General features: G+C 39.2%; 1 protein-coding gene and 1 pseudogene across 1 annotated transcript in view; one reads left to right on the top strand and one right to left on the bottom strand.

Annotated features, from left to right (window-relative positions):
* The window catches only part of TMPRSS15 (transmembrane serine protease 15), a 78431-nt gene that overhangs the window by 21596 nt on the left and 32342 nt on the right, over positions 1-24493 (top strand). Inside the window, 7 exon segments of the mRNA XM_048494067.1 lie at positions 2286-2394; positions 5795-5904; positions 9179-9316; positions 11417-11566; positions 16788-16893; positions 18712-18862; positions 21706-21847. Coding sequence (XP_048350024.1) covers positions 2286-2394; positions 5795-5904; positions 9179-9316; positions 11417-11566; positions 16788-16893; positions 18712-18862; positions 21706-21847 — 906 coding nt within the window.
* On the bottom strand, positions 4440-4583 carry LOC125432250 (annotated as a pseudogene).

Below are 24493 nucleotides of genomic sequence, written 5' to 3'. Positions count from 1 at the left end.
AACTATATTCTGTCTGAAGTTGTCTCTCATTAAATTTGTCTAATAACACAAATGTCATGAATGCCTACTTTCTATCTTTAATCATAGAGCATGTGGCAGGCAATAATCTGAGAAAAAATGTGGCTCTAAATGGAATTATCTACAAGCAGGGGACTCTCAAGGACTTATATGGGCATCGAATCTCCTGTCCTCCTCTATTCTTTCCATAAAAGTCCCCATTGCATTTCCCCTTTTCTTGATTCCTTCTCTCTTTCCCATTCACAAGACAATCTATCTTTTTACTTTCCCCCCTGTTATCTTGACCTCCTTCCCTCCCCCAATACCCTCTACCTGGGAAAACATATGACCCACATGTGCAGTGCAAACCACAAGGTGAGGTCCAATCATGCAATTAAAAACCCCACAGAGATTTGTGGGGTAAACCTCATTTCCCCCCATCCCCTTCCCCATACTATTTTTTCCATCCTCCTGACAACCTCCATATTCTCACCATTTCCTGTTTTTTAATCTCCTTCCCACCCACCAACCTAATTTTTATCACATATATTTATCATTTAATTCATTTATAGTCTGCCACTTTCCACAGTGATGACCCAAAGCTGCTTACATCATCTCTTCTCCATTTTATCTTCACAACAATCCTTTGAGTAGGGTGGTTAGGTCAGGTCAGGCTACTAGTGAGGAATAGGGAGGTTTAGGAAGGAAGCCTGGAGGGAGAAGGTAAGAGAACTCAGTGGAGTACAATGCCATAGAGTCTACCTTCCAAAAATCATTTTTTCACAGGAACTCATCTCTATAGTCTGAAGATAAGCTGTACTTACAATGGGTCTCCAGATTCCACCTGGAGGCTGGTATCCCTACCTGTGAGGAAGGTTAATCTGAGAACATACAACTGGTCCCGAGTCACCCAGTGAGCTTCCATGGCTGAGTTGGGATTCCAAGTGGCTTTTGTTGGGTGGCTGTCATTGAACAGTAGCAAACAGCCCAGCCTGGGTAACCACTCAGGCCATGTGATAGCAAGTCCTTTGCTTATTGATGCCAGGCCTGTCCCTAGTGAGTCTTCCCTTAAAGGCCAAAAACAGCCCTGGAAAGGAAGAAGTAGAAGAAGAAGAGTTTGGATTTATACCCCCCCCCCTTCTCTCCTATAGGAGACTCAAAGGGGCTTACAATCTCCTTGCCCTTTCCCCCTCACAACAAACACCCTGTGAGGTGGGTGGGGCTGAAAGAGCTCCGAAAAGCTGTGACTTGCCCAAGGTCACCCAGCTGGTGTGTGTGGGAGTGCACAGGCTAATCTGAATCTCCAGATAAGCCTCCACAACTCAAGCGGCAGAGCTGGGAATCAAACCCAGTTCCTCCAGATCAGAGTGCTGCTCTGCTGCTCCCTGCATTTTACTGATAGAAACCAAAGACTGAAGGCTAGTGATGCCATGTTATTTGCATAGCAATGGCTAGTGAAAACATTCATTTTTTAAAGCGACAGGTACTACTATTAATTTTGGAGGAGGCTTTCAACCACTTCCCATTTAAGCATCCACAGATTTATCCATGTTGAGAATTAGATATATTGGTGGGTTTTATTTCAGTGTCCTTGGACAATGTTGAAATGCCTGGGAACTGGCAAGGGGGAAACTGTGTGGTAGACTCTAGCAGGGATGCTTTGATTGTGTATTCCTGCATAGCAGGGTGTTGGACTTGATGGCCCTTGTGGTGTCTTCCACCTCTATGATTATTTTGATTAGAAAGAAGCCTTTGATCTTGTCTTGAAAAACAGATGTTGAAAATTGTATTGTCCCATGCTCAGAACTTACCTCATTATGAGAAACAGGAAAAAAATGAATTATATTGTGTATGAAAACAGTTCTTGAAATTTTACTGAAGTTTCTGGGCACTTCAAGCATACCCCCACCCCAGCAATGATGATTAGGAAAGCATATATAGAAAGAAGCTACCTGGCTTGGCTTGCTAGTTGTTTTGTGAAGTAATCTGTCTAGCTATTTTCTGTTGTTCACATTACAGAAAATCATTTTAAGTAACACAGGAGCAACTCCTTAAAACAAGGAAGTTGCTGCTTTCCAGATACTCTCAATGAATCTACATTACTGTCTGGCAATGTAGTCAAGCTTGTCTTTAAACAGAGAGAGTTGTTTTTCCACAAGGCAGGTAAACCAAGTTTTTTTCCATAATAAGGCATGTTGGAAACTCATATTGTTTTATTTTAATCATAGATGGGAATGGTCTTTTTTGAGTCTATATTAATTGAGAAGATAATGGTTATTTATTTACAGCTACATCTTGTGATGGGAAATTTATTCTGATGGAATCCTCCGGGTCTTTCCACTCAATTAATTATCCAGAGCCCTATATTTCAAACTTGTTTTGTCGATGGATTATACAGTAAGTGACTTCACAGAATTTTATGATCTAGGTAACCTATTTACAGATGAAATGCAACCTGTTTTCCCTATTAGTCTCAACACCTTTCCTTAAACATTCCAGTTAATGTTCTCTACTTCTCTACTTCTCTAATGTTCTCAATTTCTCTACATTTCAGATATGCCAGTAGTTCTTGAAACAAAAAGACATAACAGAGTTCTAAAAATATCTGCTAAAGAATCTACAAATTTGCCTTGTTCCATGTCTAATTATTTGAACTTGTAGAAAAGATTACTGTCAAGAAAGTATATTCCAGTTAGCTATTTCCAGTAAACAGTGTCAGTTGGGGTGGGGAATTGCTCAAACTCATTAAGAAATTGTCTTCTGCTTGACACTTCCTGCAATAGCATGCTGACATCAACAAACACCTGCAGATGTTGCCCTTTTCTGTTTATGAAAAAATTCATCAGAGGCAGCATTTTTAAAAAACTAAGATTATCTGTAATTTTTTGTATATTTCCTTTCTGTATTAACTAATAATAACTCCACTTTTCTTGAGATTTTTCAATTTCCTTTTTCAGTTTTCCTGAGCAAAGAAATAATATCATATTCATTTAACAAATGCAGACAAATAACTCGGTTGTGGTCAAATTACATCACCACATTAAATTAACCTAATATGCCTTCCTCAATTTTCCCAGCATTCTTCTTGAGTACTTTTATTGTCAGATATAATTTTCCATGCTTCTTTTACCTATGCAAGTGTTAAAAAGAATACATTGAAAAGATTGTAAGTTACATAAAAATGTGTTTTCCTGCCATTTCCAAATGAGCTTTGACAAGCATGTTGAAATGATTGTGTTCAAACATATATTTTTTCCCTTTGGGATTTGTAACCAACAGGAACAATAATCAAATTAATTCAAGATAGTTTGCTTGGAGGAGGAAGTCATTTAGAAATTTGAGCATACATTTTTTTTCTTTTATAGAAAGAAGAAATACTCTTATCAATTTGCAAGTTGTTCTAAAATAAAACCCACTTTATTTTATGCAATTAGAAGATACACAGTAGTTACCTAGGCACACATATCTTGTACATGCCTTTCAAAAGCTTTGCATATATTGCATGCATGATTTATGGGAACTCGTGACAAATGTCACCTTCTAGTATATACATCTGTTAGCCAAGTAAGGTTATACTACTCTAAGATGTTACAGGATATACTACTGATTCAGATGACACTTGCTAATTTTGTAGAATCTTAAAGGGCCATTATATTAACATGTACTATTTTAAATGCTAGGATCTTATGATCAAATTGAATAAAACAATGAAAAGGCAGTACTACAGCCCCATGTAGGAGGGCAAAAGAGCTGTAGGGAACAATGAAACCTTGTGCTGGTACATTTTCCCTCTCCAGGGCACTTGCCTCAGTGGAGGGGGCAGATGCACTGGTGGTCACCCGTTGCTTGGCTCTACCACTGTAAGTACTGTCCAGGCTGTGGCAGGGCTGTGCTGTGCTGGTGTCCCAATAAGATGCCAGCATGGGGATCGGGTAGGCTGGGGCATTCCAGGAGGCAGTACTGACAGCTCCCTCCCAGGGTTTAGAGCAAGGAACATTGTGCCCCAGCCCTTGGACTTGTGCCATCCTTTTGGTAGTGCAAAATACTCCATGGGGCTTTTTGGCAGTGGGATGGTTGGGACATGTGTTTGCTCCCCACAGCACTGGAAAGTGCTCTTGGAGACAAAGGGGTAGTGCCACATTGGCTCAGTATCCCACTGCCTCCGGTTTCGGTTGGGGCTGCCCAATTTACTCAACAATCAAAACTCATTAATAGTGAACTATTTATTCCTTCAACTCTGATGATCTTTTACATTTATTCACTTTAATTCTTTCCAAAGCCACCCTTGAGGGTAGCTATTTATATATACCTCATAGTGAAAGAAATGATTGCACATGTGCTGCTCCACTGTATGTTCTATTTATCCCAGTGGGGAACACTTATTGGACCACTGTTAAAAGGGGGTACATTGTTTACTGACAAGGGAATAGTACACTACCTTTTAGGCATTCAGCCCTTCCACACAACTGTGGAGGTTGCCAACTTTTTCTCAGTCACTATGAGAATATGTGACTCAAAATGAAATATTCTATAACTTTTTATGCTCATTGCTACACTTGATCTAAGCCAAAAGGCCGAGAAGCGATTTTATGCTCATTGCCAATAAAGCTTGTTGTTGATGATGATGAATATTGAACTATTTACAGCATCATGGTAAAAGTAATCTATCAGTTTTAACCCTACTCTTCTCCAAAATGGGCAAGACAGCTGTGGTAATCACCCTTCAAGGTCCTGCCTCTCCTCTAGGACTCTGAAGCAATCCTTGTGATTTAGACATCATGTAAATCCAAATGATTGTCAGTCAATCAGAGCCCATGGAATTCCACTGGATGGTGGGGGGAGTGAGCTAGCCTCAGCTTAAGTTGGCTGAAGAAGAAAAGTGTGGGTTTGTTTGTTCATTCATTGGGCAGGGATTATGTGTCTCTGGAAAGGAGCATCAGCTTAGCCAATATTTTCTTTGGCTTTTACATATGGTTGGGGGTCAGTTCATACACCAAAATAGCCACCACAATAGCATAGTTCTTCCTTCATCTCACAACAATGTGAGCTAGGCTAAACTGAGAAAGAACAACTAGTCCAAGATCATGAGCTTCATGGCAGTCAGAATTTGAACCATTTTATCAAACTTTTATAATAGATAAGTGATTGCTTGTTTAAATCTTGTTAATGAATTATTATTAGTAGTAGTATTGGTATTGGCATTGGTATTGGTATTGGTATTATTATTGGTTGATTTTACAGCTGCTAGTTCTTTAGCCGGTCGTTGGCCTTTCATTACAATTCAAGCCTCACCCAGAGGCCTAGGAAGTTGTAACGTATCAGTGTAATATTCGTGTGGATTCCAGCAGGGCTGCCTTCTGAATCTGACAGATGTTAATTTTGTCAATTTGAAGATGTTTCAAGTGCTGCCCTAGTGTTTTCAGGATGGCGCCCAGGGTGCCGATTACCACTGGGATGAACGCAGCTGGTTTGTGCCATAGACACTGAAGATTTAGCCTAAAGTATTTGCTTATGAATCAAACAGAATTCACTAAGATTTCATTCCAAGTAAACAAGTTAAGGACTGTTTTTTAACTCTTATTTGTGTATTTCAGCATGACATGTAAACTTAACTGTCTCTGGAATAGTTTATTTGGGTGCAGTTCAGCAAATACCTAACAGGTGCAAAGAGCTCTCCCACCCCTTTGTAATAATAAGCAGTAGTGCTTGAAATCTTTCTTGCACTTCTCTGTATCATGTTCATTGGTTATAACTATCCCATTTCTATTAAATAATCAAATATATTCTTCTTCCTTAGCATAAACCAAGGTCTGTCTATCAAAATTAACTTCACTGCTTTTGATACGCAGCAATATGAGGATACACTAAGTATTTATGAAGGGCTAGGTCCAAAAAAGATTTTACGAGGTAAGATGGCTTTTAATAATGATGCTTAATCTGTCATTTGCAATACATTGTTATCTACAATGAGGTAAACGTGAGGTTCTTTATCTAACACTTTGTATGCTCTCCATTCTTCATGGAGTTTCTATATGAGCTGGCTTCCATAAGGCAAATTACAGTCATCTCTTATACATTCATATTCTAGTCAAATAAGCTTAATCCTTACTAGGTGTGAGACACATCTCTATGAAAAATGAAGAACAAAGTGCAGGTTACCTTGTATGTCCAGGCCAAAGAACTACAGACAGCTAGACTTTTTGCCTGGTTTTTTCTCATTTTATGTCTATGGGAAACAGTGTCAGATTAACTGGTGGTGTTGGAGCCAAATAGGTTTATTTGAGCTTCCATCAATTTAGCTTAGATGGGAGTCTTTTCTGCCTGTTTTATCTTGCTGAGAGTATCTTAACATTAAATAGGCATTTCCTTTGGAATTGGAAGTACCTGCAGGAATAATGAAAATTGCTGTGACTTTTAGTTAAGGAAAATGGATGAGCTCCGAGAAGCATGTAAGGATGCAGCTAAATGGCCAGGGGTTTAGAGGTGACTTCCTTGGTGCTGGACAGCATCAGCTAGGTCGTCATGCAGGTAAGGAAAGTGAGCAATGGGAGCAACATTGAGTTGAATTTTGTGTCAGGGTGGCCAGCAGAGGTTGCCTGTTAGTTAGTAACCCACGACAGAATGGGATGGTTGCATTTAAATAGCTTCAACAAATCAGATATTCCTAAAATCCTAGTTCAACCCATATACTGATATAGTGTGTCTTCATCCTGTGCAAAAGTAGTAGCACCTTGCATGCATACTTTTTATCATTTTTAAAATATTTTATTCCACCAAGTGAAACAGAAATTTCAGGTTTTTATTTGATCACGCTTTTATAATTTCCCCAATTGCCATTTTCAAGGAGTGCATAAAGAACCTGTAACACACATCAAGAAATATCACCTGCCTGTGGGTGATAAAAAAAACATTCATATTGTATGCTGACTGACCTTTTCTGCATGCTGCAGTTTATCCTGACTTTTTAAAGAGTCAACTCACAAGCACTGCAATTGATCTGGATGGGGTTTTTACACATGTCTGCCCTCCTGTGCATTTTTACACTTGTGGAGTCAGATTATTTTTTCCACATTTTTTAAGAATGGTCTTGTTGTCAGAGGAATCATTATTGGTGGCATCAGAGCACACATTTTTTTTAAAAAATCCCTAAAATATCAGTATAACACTTTATGTAATGATAGTTCAAGCAGGTTATCTGAATTCTCAGATTTCATTTTTGTAAAAAAGTAAGTGCTTATCTTATCTCCACTAAGGTAGGGACTAGAGATTTACTTTAAAAAAAATGAAATCTGGGAATCCAGGTAACCTGAATAAACTATGGCCCATTATTCCCTCATGCTCCTCCCCTTTCTCTCTTTCTCTGCTATGACAGTTTCTCTTGCTCTGTTTTTCCTTCCTTCTCTCCCCTCTCAGCTCTTTACTCCCCCTTATTATTGGCACTCCAATTTTCTCTACCCCATCCTTTCCCTGATTGCCCCTGCGCTTCCTGGGCCAAGGTCTGCCTCCTGTCCGTCCTGTCTATCTGGCCCTGCCAGGTTGTTTGTTGGCTTTTCTGCCCAGGAGCCTATCTGACTGTTTAATGAGTAGGGCTAGGTTCTCCCTCAGCATTCTATTGCACCTTCCTGCCTGGCTTCCCCAGGCTGACCTGACCTCTCTTTCCTTGCTCTGGCTTCTTCCCTGGCATTTTGGCTGTGGTCCAGCCTGGCATAGCCTTCTCACTCTCTTCCTGAGTCATGGCTGGGTCTCACACTACTTTATGGCCTGCCAGGACAGCATTCCCCACCTTGTCAGGCCTTACCCTGGCTGCCTCCCTTTCTGCTGGAGCACCGTCCTGATGTAGCTTGGTTGGGGCACTGGTCTGCTGCTGCCACTATGACCATCCTGGGGAAACCGTATCAGCTCCCTCCTTCCCTACTCTCAAAGTAAGGGATGGGAGGGTAGGGAAGTTTGAGCCTGCCTGCGGCACTGGCTCTGACAGCCTCCTACTTCCTGATTCTCTCCTTGCTGGAATTTTTGCTATTGTTTGGGCAGAGACAGCTGGAAAGAGGAAGAAGACCCACAGAAGGCAAAAAGAACATGTTTTTTGGTGCAGAGATAGGGGTGGGAAAAGTGAAGATTTCCCAGCATATCAAAGCCATGGAGCTCCAGTTCTTTGAGGTGCAGTGAGTGCAGAGGAGGCAAAAATCTGTGCTTTACATGGAGATTTCCCCAAAGAGAATCTCAGCTTGCTTTGGCGAGGCCACAAGTACATAAATGGCCTATCAGTACAACACCATATTGTTATACTGATATTTTAGGGATTTTTTTAAAAAAATGAAACCACTCATTGGGGGGGATGGGGAGATGGAGTGGTTTAACAATGGTGACAATCCAATCATTGAGAAGTGGACTGTAGGTGGGTAAGACAAAGAAAACTGGTAGAAACATTATGCATGAGAAGAAGCTGACTCAAAATTGGTTTAAAAAAAATCAAAGTAAAAGTGGTCTCAAAAGAGCCAGCAAAACCCCAGGAGAAAAAAAAAATTGAAGTGAAAACTAAAGGCACAAAAATGCTGTGAAAATCTGAGGCTAAACTGTAGCAGTATGGGGCCACAATTGGATTTTTAAAAAGCATGTGGGAATGCATTCTGTTCAAAAGCATCCTTATGGCAACCACACATGGAGAGGCAAAGGCAATCATCTGTAGATTTGAACCATGTAGTGAGTCAAACATTACTGTGTGTCCTCATCCACGGGGAATGGTAATTTTTAGGGTCCTCATGTGGCAAAGGCTTATAAATGATTGTTTTGTTTCTGAAGCAGCTAGAGCCACCCCTTATGGTACTTTTAAGCGGTCATCTGATTGTAAAGAACTGTTCTGTTTTTATTCAGAATTTCTGAAGAACAATCAAATCGAACACATGTGAAGCACAAACACTCTCAGAGGCAAATTAACATGGCTGCTGTCTGGCTCACAGACTGCATGAAGACTGTTGACTTTAACTGAATTTAAACAGTCAGCATGCAGGATGGAAGCACATTACATTATCTAGGAACAACTTAGAAATTAATGGATGAGGACTTTAGAATAAATGTAGGGGGTTTGGTTGATTTTCTATTCCCTATAAACATAAAACATGGTGGATAGATTATTTGAATTTTATTACTGATGACAATTTATTTGTGTGTTTTTTGTCCTTAGCTTTTCTTTGGGGTTCTAATCCTGGGACAATTCACATTTTTTCTAATGAAGCCACTGTAGAATTTGCTACAGATTATTCTCAAAATTATATTGGCTTCAATGCAACATATATTACATTTAATACAAGTGAGCTAAACAGTAAGTATTCTTTGTTACAGTGCTTACTATGGAAGATGCTGCAGTCACTGCTACTGGCTAACTGTGATCAGTGACTGTAGTACAAGAAAATGTGCACCTGATTTCACTATGTGACTGTGATTTCAGCTGTGTTCCTGCCCCCTACCCCCTTCCCTGGATATAACATACTTTGGATCCAAGCTGTTTCACCACAATCCTAAAGAAATCCATTAGGTAATTTGTGTCATTGATTCTAGAGCAATGGCCTTCCAGTGGAACTACTTTTAGAAGAATAAAAGTTTTAAAAATTAATTTCTAAGCAGTGGTCCAAAAACTGGAACGATTAATCAGCAAAATGAACCAGTTAGTTCATTAGCTAGCTTATTTGGCATTTGTGGTTTTAACTTGATTTAAATCAAAGCTCATCTTTAAAATAATGTTTGGTACAAATAAAACTGTTGTGTTTCCCAAATTCCAGAAGTACACTTGAGATTAATATTTACTACAAACAATGGTCATCTTACTTATTTAGTGAAAAGGAAGTATGTTGTTACTTTAATTGGTTTACTCATCCCTTTATATTGTTGAAGGCTTTCACAGCCAGAATCACTGGGGCATTTTGTGGTTTCCGGGCTCTATGACCGTGTTCTTGTAGCATTTTCTCCTGATGTTTTGCCTACATCTGTGGCTGGCATCTTCAGAGGATCTGATGGTAGTAAAGCAAGTGGAGTATATATACTGCAGACTAATTCAGCTGGAAAAATCAGCAATAGCAGAACATAAGCTAAACCAAGCTGGGCACATAATATTATTGAAAACACAGACATTCTGGACCACTCTGACAACCACTATTTTAGACTACACAGAGAAACCATTGAAATCCATAAGCACATGGACAATTTCAACAGAAAGGAAGAAACTATAAAAATGAACAAAATTTGGCTACCAGTACTGAAAAACACTAGAATCAGGACAGTGACTAATGAACACCACCCAGACAAAGGATGTCTCCAGGCAGTGAGCAGGCTAGTGAACACCATCCAGAACACCACCCACCACTCTAGGCAGTTAAACAATCAAAGGGATCAAAAGTCCAGGCTACTACAATGCATATAACCTCACTAATTGATTATGCTATCTTCATGGTTACTCACATGCAAAATGGGTGGATTCCACCAACAAATGCAAATCAAGCTTGCTAATTACACCCTTTGCACTTGTTAACAGACAAATGGTTCTTTCTCCCAAGCTGGACATTCCACAGATATATATTCTCCACTTGCTTTACTACCATCAGATTCTCTGAAGATGCCAGCCACAGATGCAGGCAAAACATCAGGAGAAAGATCTACTAGAACACAGCCATACAGCCCAGAAACCACTCAACACCCCAATATTTTTGTAGCTTTAAAAAAAATACATCCAATTGATTGAAGGTTTGATCCCAAAATTGCTGTATCAGCATTTATTTTGGGATGCATATTACTATTCATTTTTCTTGTTCCTATTATACATAACATTTCAATATGAGTGATTGGCATAGCAACTACTGTATTAGGGCAGTATTACATACAATAGTTTCTTATGTGGGTCTGAGCAACAAACATTTAACAGATTTAAATATCTACCTGATGGCAGGATGAACTGGAGAAGGACCTGCAGAGGAAGATTTAGGACTGACAACTATGTCCAAATAGGAGAATATTACTTGCTCTAAAATACCTTCCGTAATTGTAAAGTACCATCAGCTACTGTTTGCTCCATGTGGATACATTTTTTGGAAACATACATGCTTTTATTCTGGGTAACTGATCATGGATTTAAAAAAAGAGAGACATGGAAGAATCTTAACCAAACAGTTCAATGGTACATCTTTATATAGCTTTTGATCATGTCATAGGATAGTTATCTGCACCTTCACTAAATGCTGTTAGAATGAACAGGTCTCTCATGAGGGATCAGACCAAAAGTAATGAGGAAATCTAATAAGTTTGAAATGGTACCACTGTAAAGAAAACATGTGTGGATTATGTGTGATATGCTATATCTGGACAATTATGAAATTATAAAAAATTATTGTTCATGAACTGTGAATTTATATTATCCAAATGTCATTTCAAGATGATCAGAAAATTGACTGCACTTTTGAAGATGGCTTTTGTTACTGGATTCAAGATTTAAATGATGATGATGAATGGGAGCGAATAAATGGTCCCACCTTTCCTATTACTTCTGGCCCTGATTTTGATCATACAACTGGCAATCTCTCCGGTAAGAGATTTTCTGCTTCTGTTAGCTGTCTTACCAAGGTAATGTTTTAGAAATAAAACAGAAACTTTTAGAAATAATTTTGCTGCTAGAGACAAGGAGTTTCAGCTCATGTTGCTACAGACAATTAAGGCTCCCTGGACCGGTTCTTTCCCTAGGGCTGACCAGGACCTACCACCTGCAACCATCTGCATTCTGTAGCATCCAGTTATGTCACCTGTGTCAAAATGTGTTGCCAATATTTATTCTATCCTTAATTGTTTGTTTTCAGTTTATTTTTCTGCAGCAAGCTACTGTTGCATCCAATAATGAAACATAACTATGAAAGTTTACAACTGCAATCTGTTCATATGGAGCTATTATTTTACTCAGCTTCCTCTTGACATCTGCTAGTGCCAAGCTAAGCAGACATACTTTCAGTGTAGTCCTATTTAGAAATTATTCCATTCTAACCCCGTTGATTAAAATGTTTACAGGAGTAACTTTGCACAGAATTCTTCTGTTTAAGATTGTTATCTGCTATCTGTCTTTTTAAAATTTTTAGCTAATTCTAAATCAATTTGATATGTTTCTTTCAACGCTGCTTTTTATAGAGTCCATTTCTGAGTGTAGACTTTGTATACTTGTTGGCATAGTTTTGACATTATTAGACAGCTCCTGAAATTCCAAAGACAATGAACCCTTCCTTGTAGAAGCTATTTTGGAAAATGTTTCAAACAATATTTTGAACTACTAAATGTCACTGTGCAACAAGCAACCATGTTAGCAATAGAGTATAACTGAAACTGTCCTTTCAATCATGCCACTCTCTGTGATTCAGTAAAGCTTCCTTCCTTTATAGCATTTCTTTTCCAGTCTTAACCTGGCATTCTGCCAGTTCCTGAGAACGAAGAACAGTCAGCTCAGTCTTATTTTTATTGCCACAAAGCAGCAGTTTCTCTCTAATGCCTTTATTTTCAAGAACCTCCTTTAAAACAGTGTCATTTTTCTTTTGTTAGCTTTTTGCTGACTATAAGTATATACCTTTTAGAGAGATCTGCTTTTTGCTGGACTCACCTGCAACAAGTTTTGGCCTTCTTGTGTTGATCACCATTTCACCTTCAATTCTTCATGCGAGGTGTATGATTTGAACGTAGTCTTCCTTGGGGAAAATGAAGTATCCATCTGGAAATGATGGCAGTGCCACTGACTAGACTTCTGTACCATAACAAATCACTGTGGTAAGCATTCCCTTACTATGTGATCCCAACCAGGGGAAGAAGTCTTAAGAGTCTGTGGCTTTGTCTGGCTCTCCCCTTAATCTGGAGAGGCATGCAACTCCCTCTGAAATGCTAACTGAAGCTTCGGATCCCAGAATAATTCCAAGAACAACCCTCTTGTCATGGCAAAACTGGAAGTAGATAGGATGGGGTTTTTTAAAAAAATGGGAGGAATTCAGAACTGCTACCAGAAGATATGTGAATGGATCTTGTCTCTCTTTCTTTTAAGAGTACTGCAGGATACTTTAATTCAGAACAATTCAGTACACAGGAGGGTGCTTCCCCATGACCTTTTACTGTACTCAGAGAAAATCCCCCAAAGCCATTATTTGTTCTGATTTGTGCACCATACAAGTATTCTTTACCCATTCAATGTGGCAAATACAAGCTCTAAACAAGAAGGAAAAATTGGGATCAGAGAAATTGTCAACTGTCAAAAGGTGAGCTCTTCCTCTGCACACCATGACCTGAATCAAAATAAGACCTCATTATCTTTACAAAAATAAAAACACCAATAAATCCATTCAGACTTCCCAATGTCATATTTACAGCACCATCCAAACAACTGGGCAGCTGACCATGGCACCACAGCCACACTACCTTGCCACTCCCAGAGAGGCTTCCCAGCAGCGTGAGGTGGCTTGCAAAGAGAAGAAGGCTCCCTGCCATCCGAAATGGGTGCTGCATAGTCTTATGCTGCCTTTTTGGCAGCTTAATTATAAACCAACCACCACCATCATAAAAGGGAGGAGTTTACTAGTTGGCTTCTCCCCAGCCACACCCCTGAATTGCCCTCACAGCTCTGCCAGTAGTTGTGGAAAGGCAACGATGTTACCACAGTATCCTGCATTGTGTCCTACCACCAGATATGGTGGTGCCAGCTGCACACCAACAGTTTCACCCCTCTGCCAGGGGAGGTGCCCTGGAGAGAGCAAATCTACCACACTGACAGCATGCCACTCCCAGAGGTGGATTTTCTCCCCCTTTGATGAGGCCCTTAATTTTATTTATTTATATTTATAACCCGCCCTCCCCCAAAGGGCTCAGGGCGGCATACAATGACGACCAACAATATAACATCAATATAAAAAATTCAATAAAAGGTCCATATTTGGATAAAACACATAAAACAGAAAAAAACAGATGGCAACAAACTCACCCCCCTCCCACTAAACCCAAGAGAGGCTGAGGCATAGGTGGTATTTTTACAGTCTCCTCGGCTGGTTACATGGAAAAGCTTGGGCGAACAGGATTGTTTTACAGGCCCTGCGGAATTCCTGAAAGTCTCATAGGGCCCTAACTTATCTCAGAAGCCTGTTCCACCAAATGGAGGCCAGGGCCGTAAAAGCCCTGGCCCTCGTAGAGGCCAGCTGGATACTTTTGGGGGCGGGGACCTCTAACAGGTACTCCTCAGATGAACGAAGGGACCTGGTGGGGCAGTATGGGGAGACATTCTGTTTTCAGTCTGAGGTCTCACTGATCCATGGTTGGTTAAATATCAGAAACATTCTAATCTGATCTTCCCTCAGAAACCATTGGCAGTCTCCTTTTCTTATAGCATATTAAGATCTAGAGTTGTCAGTTCTGGGTCAGGAAATACCTGGAAATTTTGGGTCTGGAGCCTGAAGAGGGCAGAGTTTGGGGAGGAGAGGGACTTCAATGAAGTTTAATGTTATACAGGTCTCCTCAAAAGCATCCTTTTCTCCAGGCAAATTGATATCTGTCACTTGGAGATCAGTTATAATAGTGGGAGATTTCCAGCTATCAACTGGAGGGGCAACACTATTAAGATTGAAATGTGCTTATTCAAGGAACATTTTATCATGAGTAAATTGGTATAGTGTACAGTGTATCTAGCTTTACTGCCTGTGTCTGTTTTTTTCTACAAAAACAGGTGCATAAACATCTTTGACGTGGAATGTGATAACTATCTTGCAATTGGCCATCACCCACAGAGCATTTTTTCCTCCCATCATAATTTAAACTTCATGCCTATCACACTGCATCAGTGTTCCCAGTGGGAAATTAAAAGGGAACATATAAACTGAGCTTGAAGCAATGGGATCTAGCTCCAAGTGTAAACCCACTCAAGCCTGAAACAATCACTGGCCCTTTATACACAATGTGTTTGCTGCATGATGGGGCAAATGTCCATTGCATCAAGATTTCTTGTATGGACCTGTCTCCTCAAGCCCCACTTTCACTTTCTATTCTCTCTGCAGCACTTTTAGCATGATTTTTAATTTGCTTTGCTTCCAGAGCAGGAAGCTTTGCCAGTGGGCACAACTTTGCCCTGGATATTGTCCCTCCACACATAACCAGTTTTCCATCTCTCTCGTGCTGCTTCACATGCCTTCTCCCTCACCCCCACCCCGCCAATATTGCTGGCTGCATCAAGTAACAGAAAAGAAGTTCATTCACACAACACCAACCTCTAATTCTCTTGATATTTTGAGATATTAATATGAAGACAGCTTGAAAATAACTAGCCTCTGTCCTCCAGTGGCAGCATCACCAGCAGCAGGAAGTGTTGTGTGGAGGAGAGGATAAGATAATATTTGCTCTATGATGGTCCCCTTCTTTAACAGCCTGTGGTCCTGGGAATTAACAGCCTGTGGTTCTGGGAATTGCTTTGCCTCTTTCATGGGGGGTGGGGGGAGGACTACTTTTGAAACAGTAATATCAATGTAAGTGCAGTTTAACGGGCTAAGCCAGCAATCTTGACTACTGGGTATAATGAGATCTATGCGAATCAATTGATGGACAAAGTTAAGAAAACCAGGCTTGGAGAGCTCTCTGCATAAAAAAAAACACTCTGGGAAAATGATAGAGTGCTTCCTCGCTTGTAAACAGAGAAACGCAAGGAGAGTCTTCTACAAGCCCATTGCACAGAGAAAAGTCCCCAGGTAAGTTTTCCATGCATAATGGGCCACTGACAGATACAAAATTGTTTATTTTAAAAGGTGAAGAAAATATTACAAGATCAATAGTGACATTTCTTTTAAACTAATCATCAAAACCTAAGAAACATCAGACCCCTCCTTCTCAGATCATCCCACTACAGTCAACATCCACCAGGTGCAGTGGAGTGACACATGCACTTTGTAAAGGTCTTCACAACTGCCAGATTAATGGCAGCTGGCCTTTTAAGAATCAGACAGCCTCTGACAACTGGCCCTTTGACAGGTAGCTGTCTGACAATCAGCTGCTGGGAGGGACCAATCTCAGGGCTGAGAAGGAAGGTAACATTACAGAAAAGGCACTATTGGTTGCTCAGAGGCTAGGATATACCCACATAAGTTGTCTGCTTCATGCCTTGCTAGGACCTTCAAAAGCTTTAAGGAAGAAAGCCATTAAGGACAGACAAGCTCTGGCTCTCAGTTCAGAGAGAAGTAGCACGAAAGGACTGAAAATGTAACAGGAGTGTACTAAAAACCTGCCCCTCTCTGTCTGAGACTAAGTGATGGCACTTCAGCCAGGAACCCCTCATTCTGTTTTTCTCACATTTCTTCGCTCCATCAGCTTCTAGCTCCTCCTGGTAGATTCAGAGCACTTTTCTCATTGCCTACTTTTTGTTTGGGGCAATTTTCTTGTGGAGCATTTGGAGTCCACTTGAAGTCCAATCAGAGCCAGCATGGTAGATTGGTTAGAATACAGGGGAAGGATCTATAAGATATGTGTTAAAACTCCCATTCTGCCGCAGAAGTTTGCTGGATGACCATTGGACAGCCATTCTCTCTCTTTCTCAAAGTAGGCTATCTCGCAGATTTGTTGAGAGAGAAAAATGAAGAGGGGTGGAAAATGTTGTAAGATGCTTTATGTTCTTGTAAGGGAAAAATGTATATAAATATCTAACCAAAAGTTCTAAATTCAGTTATATAAAAGTCTGATTCCTGAAGTATGGCATTAGTAAGGTATTAATTGATTTCCTTACTAACATTATATTCCATTTCTTTGTTTTACAGGATATTATATTTCAACACCGAGGTTGTTTGGAGGAAGACCAGTGCGAGTTCGACTTCTAAGTTTACCTTTAGTCCCTGCTTCAGATATGTTTTGCCTGATTTTCTGGTATGATGAACATACATTTACTGTGGAAAAAATATGTGGAATTCTACCTTACTTTATGAACAATTGTCTAATTTATTTCCAAGTAATTTAATCAATGTAGAAGTCAAAATTCAAAACTCAAGTGATCTTGGGGTGCACATGGAAAATTCCATTAACTGAAACTACACTACTAGTATAATCAAGATGTTAGGATTCCTAGGCAAACTGTGGGGTGCTTCTTCTGTGACCTATAACAATGTAGAAATATTGTTAGTTAAAAAGCACAGAGGAGGAGAGGAGATTTCCATCAAAAAAATAAATACAAAAATGGAGAAAGTGAGGTTCAACTCTTTGCTTAACTCTTTACTCTGCTTAACTCTTTACTCTTCTCCCTAACATTTTCCCCAGATGTTTTACTAAGGAGAATGTACTTCAAAAATTGTTGAGTGATTTCTAGTTTGCCAGCATTTCTAGATTTTCAATACCATTTTTGTAATTTTAGAGGGCATGGTTTTCCAGTTTGGGAATTTTGGCATCTGAAAATAATTCTCTTTATAAAACACATAAATTAAAACAATTTTTGAATCCATTTCCTCATAGGCAGTAAAGAGGGGGAGAGGAAGCTGTCCTAGTCATCAACTGCTAGTCGTCATTTTTAATCCCTTTAATTTTTAAAAGATTGTTTTCTTTTTTTGTGTTATTGTCAGTGGTAAGAATTGTTATTGATAGTTCTGTGTAGAGGTTAAGAGTGGTAGACTCTAATCTGGATAACTGGTTTCAATTCCTCAGTCCTCCACATGAAATCTGCTGGATGACACTGGCCAATCACAGTTTCCTCAGAATTCTTTCAGGAAAACCATCTCTGAACTTCTATTGTATTAAAACTGAATGGGTTTTCAACTTGTTAGCACTTTCCACCACTACGTTGGAAGACCCATATACTTCCTAATAGGAAATAATGTCTGTTAAAAGTGTATGATACTCTGCAAAGGATAAAATTAACTACATAGCAATGCTTTGGGAATATAAGGAATAAAGAAGAGCATTGGCAACCTTTAATTATATATTTAAATTAAGTAGTAAAATATTACATAGAACAGAGTGCTATTAGCAAGAAATGTAGGAACATCAGATGACTTTTAAACAGAATATTATTTTGGGCCATTATTTTCTATGAGAAGATCTGGACTCCAGACCAGAGACAATAACATTGATGCCAACAGGATAGGCAAAGACACAGGACAGTGTTTAGGGAGGAGAGGCAGCTCACTGAAGATGCAGTACCATAAAGACTGCCCTCTATTTAGTTACTTTTGTTTTGCAGCCCTAATGACAAAAAACTATAATAAATTAATAGATAAATTAAAAGTAGATCTGCACAGCACCTAATACACTCTTACCCAAAATTTAGAAGATAATTGGAGCATGACGAATTGCAATTAGAAAAAGGGAAAATAATTAATGAGCACAAGGAAGTACAAAGAGCTACATAACTTATTTGCATTATATCCTTATTTGCCAAGTCTCAAAAAATCTTCATTGATTCATTTTAACCTCTGGATAGAGATAATATAAAAAGTATGAGAAGATCAAAGGGCAGAATATCTCAGCTTAAATTTATTTATTTATTGTGTATTAGCAAGAGCCTTGTGCCAGGAAATGTTACTCTGAGGAAAATTTAGATAGCATCTGTAGCATATTAAAAAAACTAAATGAGTTAGAAAAATTGTAATTGACTTAATAATATTGCTTCATATGTTCTGTATATCCACATGATTTATATTTATTCAGATAAGTTTTGGTTTAATAAATTTAACTAACCTATTGCTGTCCATTCAGGTATCACATGTTTGGAGCTAATGTTTATCGTTTGAGTATTAGCATCATATACAACCATAACATTGAAAAGACAGTTTTCCAAAAAGAAGGAAATTATGGAAACAACTGGAACTACGGACAAATACTTCTAAATGAAACATCTAATTTTAAAGTATGTCAAACTATTAATATTCAACAGTATTCTCAGCCAGGTTTCTTTCACTTTTGTTGTGGCTATTTATGGACTTTGATCCCAATATTCACATCTGCAAAAATAATATCATTCAGTCTCATCCCAGTGTAGTCTGCCAAAAGAAAACAAACACTCAAAGCTAGGAAATTATATGTATTCAGTAAAAACTAGTATGATTATGTTGGAGCATTGAAACCTTCTAGAGCCAACTTTATCAAAAGTTAAACTCCTGCTAAATCTATGAAAATGTCAGAATATATCCTCAACTAACAGTAATTTCAATTCCTTCAATATGAATGAAATATGAAAGTTTTTTTCTATTGGGATTCACTCTAGGGAACTTTTGGATCCAAAACAGAATTTCTAGCACTACACATGTTGTGAAACTTGTTTCCCAATGGGTATGTGCTTAGATCCAGTTTATAAATTATTGGTCAAACATATTTGATAAATCAAGAGAAACTGAAATGTTCTTTCAGCTTTACCGTACTGAAGCATGGATGTGGTCCACAGGGTTTACAAAAAACTTCAGCTTTCATCTGTTATGATAAAAACCTTTCCACCAAAAAATGTTTCTGGGGAGAACTCCAAAGATACAGTAGGAACATAGGCTGTTTCCGCACAAGCAAGCAAGCGTGGGTGCACTAACATAATTGCAGTCGGTGCACCCCCTGGGGCCATTCACATGCAATTGTGCAAATAGCCCCAATGCCCCAGAAGCCTGTAGGGCCTCCTTCACAAGGGGCACACCGCTTTTCCCCCCTCTTACTTCCTCTCGGCTGCTGTCGCTGTAGAGAGGCCAGGGGATACGCCCCCGTAGCCATGGTGTAGCTGTGTCCCCTGGCTTCTCTACAGGCAGCTGAGAGGAGGTAAGAGGGGGGAAAGCAGCATGGGGAAAACACCGCCTTCACATGGCAGCGGGTGGAAGATGCTACTTTTTAAAAAAGCTCGCTTGTTGAGTGAGTTTTGAAAGCAGCATTTTTGAGCCGCTTGAGGGGAGTGAGCATGGCACTGCTATGATGCAGCAGTGCCAGCTGTACAAACAGGGTGTTTTTACAATCCCTAGAGTGCTGTTTTCTGCCCATGCAGAAACAGCCATAATTTGCTTGTCATTCATTTTAAGGATTCTAGAATTCCTTGTAATCTTAAAAAAATGATAATGTTTGTTATTTACCCACAGATTATTATCTATTTAAATATATAAAAATATTTGCTTTAAATGGTTGATTAAAAATAATTTTGGGGCATAATATTGGAGAAGGTTTATACCTATTGACAAGGTTTAATACATCAGATCTCACTAGAGTGTTTCTCTTTTTATAATCTGGACAAATACCAAATGAACAGACACTCTGGTTTTGAGAAAGTATTAAATATCTTCAATGGCTGAAAGTGAATTAATCACCTGTTATCAATGCAAGCATTCATTTGCCCAATTGAACCACTAGAAACCTTAAAATCTGTGGATTCCTAAAAGCTTTAAAAATTCTTAAAAGATTAAACAATGTTTTAATCACTAACTTTTTGAAAGAAAAAGGTTTGTGACTTTGGCATACACCCATTACATAATGACTGATTTTGATTGTATATGGTAGCAGTCACTCAAGTATAGAAAGATGTTTATGAAGAATGATCATGCACAGTACCAAACCTGGTGCTGGTGAAAAATCCCCCATTTCTCTTTATGTAGCATATCTGTAGTGCTACTTGATATCATAGGCCTTCCACATTGAACAAGATCTCAACAGAACATTTGCTACTACAACTGTGGACACTCAGGTGTCGTAATCAGTGAAGGCTTACTACAAGTTTTTCCCCTCTTCCTGTGACACAAGTAGCTACTGCAGAACCCCTCTCTTTTTTCTTTCTAACAAGGAGATGACAGAGGAAAATGAAGAGAAAACAACAAGGAATTTTAGCAGGAGTCTGCAATCTTGTACTTTTGACTTTTTTGGAATTTTGAGAACAGGGAATGGGTGCCATAACAAAATGGTTACCATGAGGTTGTTAGTATTATCATAACAAGGCTGCCCTGGGTACAATCACAAAACTTTGGAAAATCTACAAAATATTAGAGGGTTCTGAGCTAAGTATAGTCTTTGATGAGGGGCAGCTATTTCCAAAAGTGTGCTCCCTACAGATATTACAATGACCCCTACTAGGCTATCTGTAGTGCCTAGTAGGAGCATCAGTGACGTAGGAGGTAAAGAGCTCATGTATCTAATCTGGAGGAACCGGGTTTGATTCTCCGCTCTGCTGCCTGAGCTGTGGAGGCTTATCTGGGGAATTCAAATTAGCCTGTACTCTCCCACACATGCCAGCTGGGTGACCTTGGGCTAGTCACAGCTTCTCAGAGCTCTCAGCCCCACCTACCTCACAGGGTGTTTGTGGGGGGGGGAAGGGCAAGGAGATTGTAAGCCCCTTTGAGTCTCCTACAGGAAAGAAAGGGGGGATATAAATCCAAACTCTTCTTCTTCTCTTTACTCCAGTGAAGTGGAAGACAACCAGTATTGCTGCCTGCCAAAGTGCTCACGAGCATAATGTTGGAGATCACTGAATTACAATATTCATCTATGCATTCTATGTAATTTTATGCTTTTTTCTCATCTGTTTTATACAATCTAGTTCCTTATTAAACTCCATGTAAACCAACTGAATAAAAGCTTAGTTCCCACTGTGAAAAATGTTCCCAGTTGAGTGTTAGCTTCTTTTGATGATGATCTTCCTAATACGCACCATATACATAGTTCATACCTCTACAGGGCTTACTTACTAAATCATAATTGAAAGGATCAATGGAATTTTTGGTGATTCTTTTCCAGGTTGCTTTTGATGCCATTAAAAGACCAGGCTGGGATGACATTGCCATTGATGACATTGGATTAACCAGTGGAGGCTGCACAGAAAGTCCTTATCCAGAACCTACTCTCATCCCCACAGTACCTACAACCCCTCTTCTCCCCAGTAAGCATAGCTGTTATTTTGAAGGAGGGGTGGGTTTTTTTGGCTGTTGGAGCAGGTTTTGAAATTCTTGAAGGTTATCTTCCATAACAATCAGAACAACATGGCAGAAAGTGCAAGTTCTGTCATGGTGTTCTGATGTTCTCCTGCCTAAAACATTCAGTCTGCTGTTCTGCTTCCTACGCAACAGACTCTATCAAGTGGGTGGGTTTGGGCTAGGGAAACAGAGCAGAAATACTATATTTTTCAGAATGTTGCATTTGAGATGAGTGGATGTCGCTGTGTTGGATGGAATATTTCCTTTGTTGGCTTCTGTATATGCTACTAACATCATACACTGATGCAAAGTTATCACTGACATGAACTTTACAAAGCATCACTGATGCAAAATTCCAAAATAACTCCCATTAATTATATTACCTAACAATATGATGTTCACTGAGATGTGAGGAGAGCATTGATATGCTATGACTTGTAGCAGAGCTTAAAAATGCTTTAATCAGATTAATTCATTTTCAGCATTGCTTGCTATTGCTGAGTTAAATATTGAAAAACATCCAGCTGATGATGCACATGGGCAATCTTATCAGTTTTAGGGGAAAATGTTGTATGTACATTGGCAAATAGCAACAAGAGAAGCAAAGATACAAGAACAGTGATAAATATGTGTTTGTGGAAGCAAGATTAAATTGTTCTTTATAATGAAATAATGGTACAGTCTGTATCAACTCAGGCTGGGAAAAGCTGGCTAATATGTCTCATTTTATTATATTCCTTCTGCTACTAAGACATGCTGAAAAATATTTTCCCTATAGAGATATCAAAAGCCTTGAACATCATCAAATTCAATTTCTCAACTTGTCACAATTTTATCATGCTACTGATATTAACAATGTCCTGCCAAAAACAACAACCTGAACTCACTCTAGTGAATTACAATAGAAATTGGCAGACAGAAATAATAGTAAAATTTCCATGACTTCTAATGGAGTTACATTGTTATTTTATTTTTAAAAATTTCATTTGACAGTATCACTAATAGCCATTACAATTTTTTATTTGTTTGTGGTTTTGTTTTGTTGGATAATGTCATATTGTGATAAATCTTGGTCATGTCACTTTCCTGAAGTTTCAGTTTTCTTGGAAATGAGAAGGTTAATATCTGACCCAGGACTGTTTTGAGTATTAATGATATTAAGGACTACTACCGGCAAGTGGGGAGGGGTGTTTGCATTTAAAAAGGCCTTCGAGATACTTCACAATAGTTCTTTATATGCTATGAACTTGGATTGCAATGCCCTTTCCTTGCTACATTCCTTTTTCTGCAGAAACTCCTTGAGAATCTAATCTAAAGTTGCTCCTGGTCATTGGAGGGCCCTCAGGAATAGTTTTATTTGTGGTTTTCTAGGCTACAGGAGATAATTGACCAGAACCACATACCACTTTTTCCAAGTTCTTCTGCAAATGGAATAAGAGCTCGCATATTATTTCCAAAGGCCCTTTCCTCTTCAGGTGTGGTTGAAATAGTTCTAGTGGAAAGTGCCTTAAGGCTTCTATGGACCATTCATCATTCAGAAAATAAGCCAATAGTAATAATAATACCAACAACAACTATCAGAGGCGTAAAGGGGGAAAATGGCAAAATTGTGCCTGCCCCCTCCCCCTGCACCTCCCCCTTCCCCCATGCCACCCTACTTACCTTAGTTTTAAGCAGCCTGGTGGGAACTACACTTCCCAGGAGATCTGGTGAGCCCCAACTCCTGCAAAGGCCTCCCTGGGGGAGTGGAGCTCACAAGGTCTCCTGGGAAGTATAGTTCCCACCAGGCTGCTTTAAACTAAGGTAAATGGGGGGTACAGGGGGAAGGGGATGATTTTCCATCCACCCGTGACCCACTGGCACGTACCTGGTGTCTGGTGTGCCCTCCCCCGCCCCCATAAAGTGACGCCTTTGACAACTATACAGCATCATTTTTCAAAATAATTTGACAGAGATTTGGATTTAAAGTATTGTGAAAATAACCCACAAAGAGCAAGAGGAATTAGCTAAAGCTGTCTGAATGAAAATTACAGCAACTGTAGATAATTTCTTGTTTATTTTTACGTTCTATAACTGCACACAGCAGATGGTTCTATCTCATGTTGTTCATTCTAACAGCATGACAACAGTAAGTGGCAGTCTTCAGAGCTTGGATCTTTTGTATCCAAGACACTAATTTCCAAAATGAAAAGTTGGAATTGGGGTTTGAAGTACGTGATGTATATGGGTAAATAGACATGGAATCCCCATAGAATACTCTAGAACAGAACAGCAAGGGAAAAATACACTTTTGGCTGCTATTTTCATGTTGGCTATATTCAGATAACACTAGGCCAGCATTAAGCTAACTTGCACACAGACCTGGCCAATAACTGTGCTTGAGTATACTTCTTACTCCTCCCCCTTCCTTCTATAAAGAATCCTGGTTAGAAAAATACTGTGGTTTATCATGTTGTATGAATGCAGGTACACAGATTAACCAGAACAATTTATCACATCTATTCAGTCATTATAAATCTAAACCTTTTTTTAAAAAAAGAAACATGTATGCAGAGACTTCCTGTTTTAGTACATGGATTTTCAACTGCCAGCTGTGAAGCACTAAAATTACC

The sequence above is a fragment of the Sphaerodactylus townsendi genome, linkage group LG04 (assembly GCF_021028975.2).
Source record: "Sphaerodactylus townsendi isolate TG3544 linkage group LG04, MPM_Stown_v2.3, whole genome shotgun sequence".
In the NCBI taxonomy this organism is placed as follows: Eukaryota; Metazoa; Chordata; class Lepidosauria; order Squamata; family Sphaerodactylidae; genus Sphaerodactylus; species Sphaerodactylus townsendi.
The sequence above is the reverse complement of the archived record's forward strand: the minus strand, read 5'-3'. Positions and strand labels throughout refer to the sequence as shown.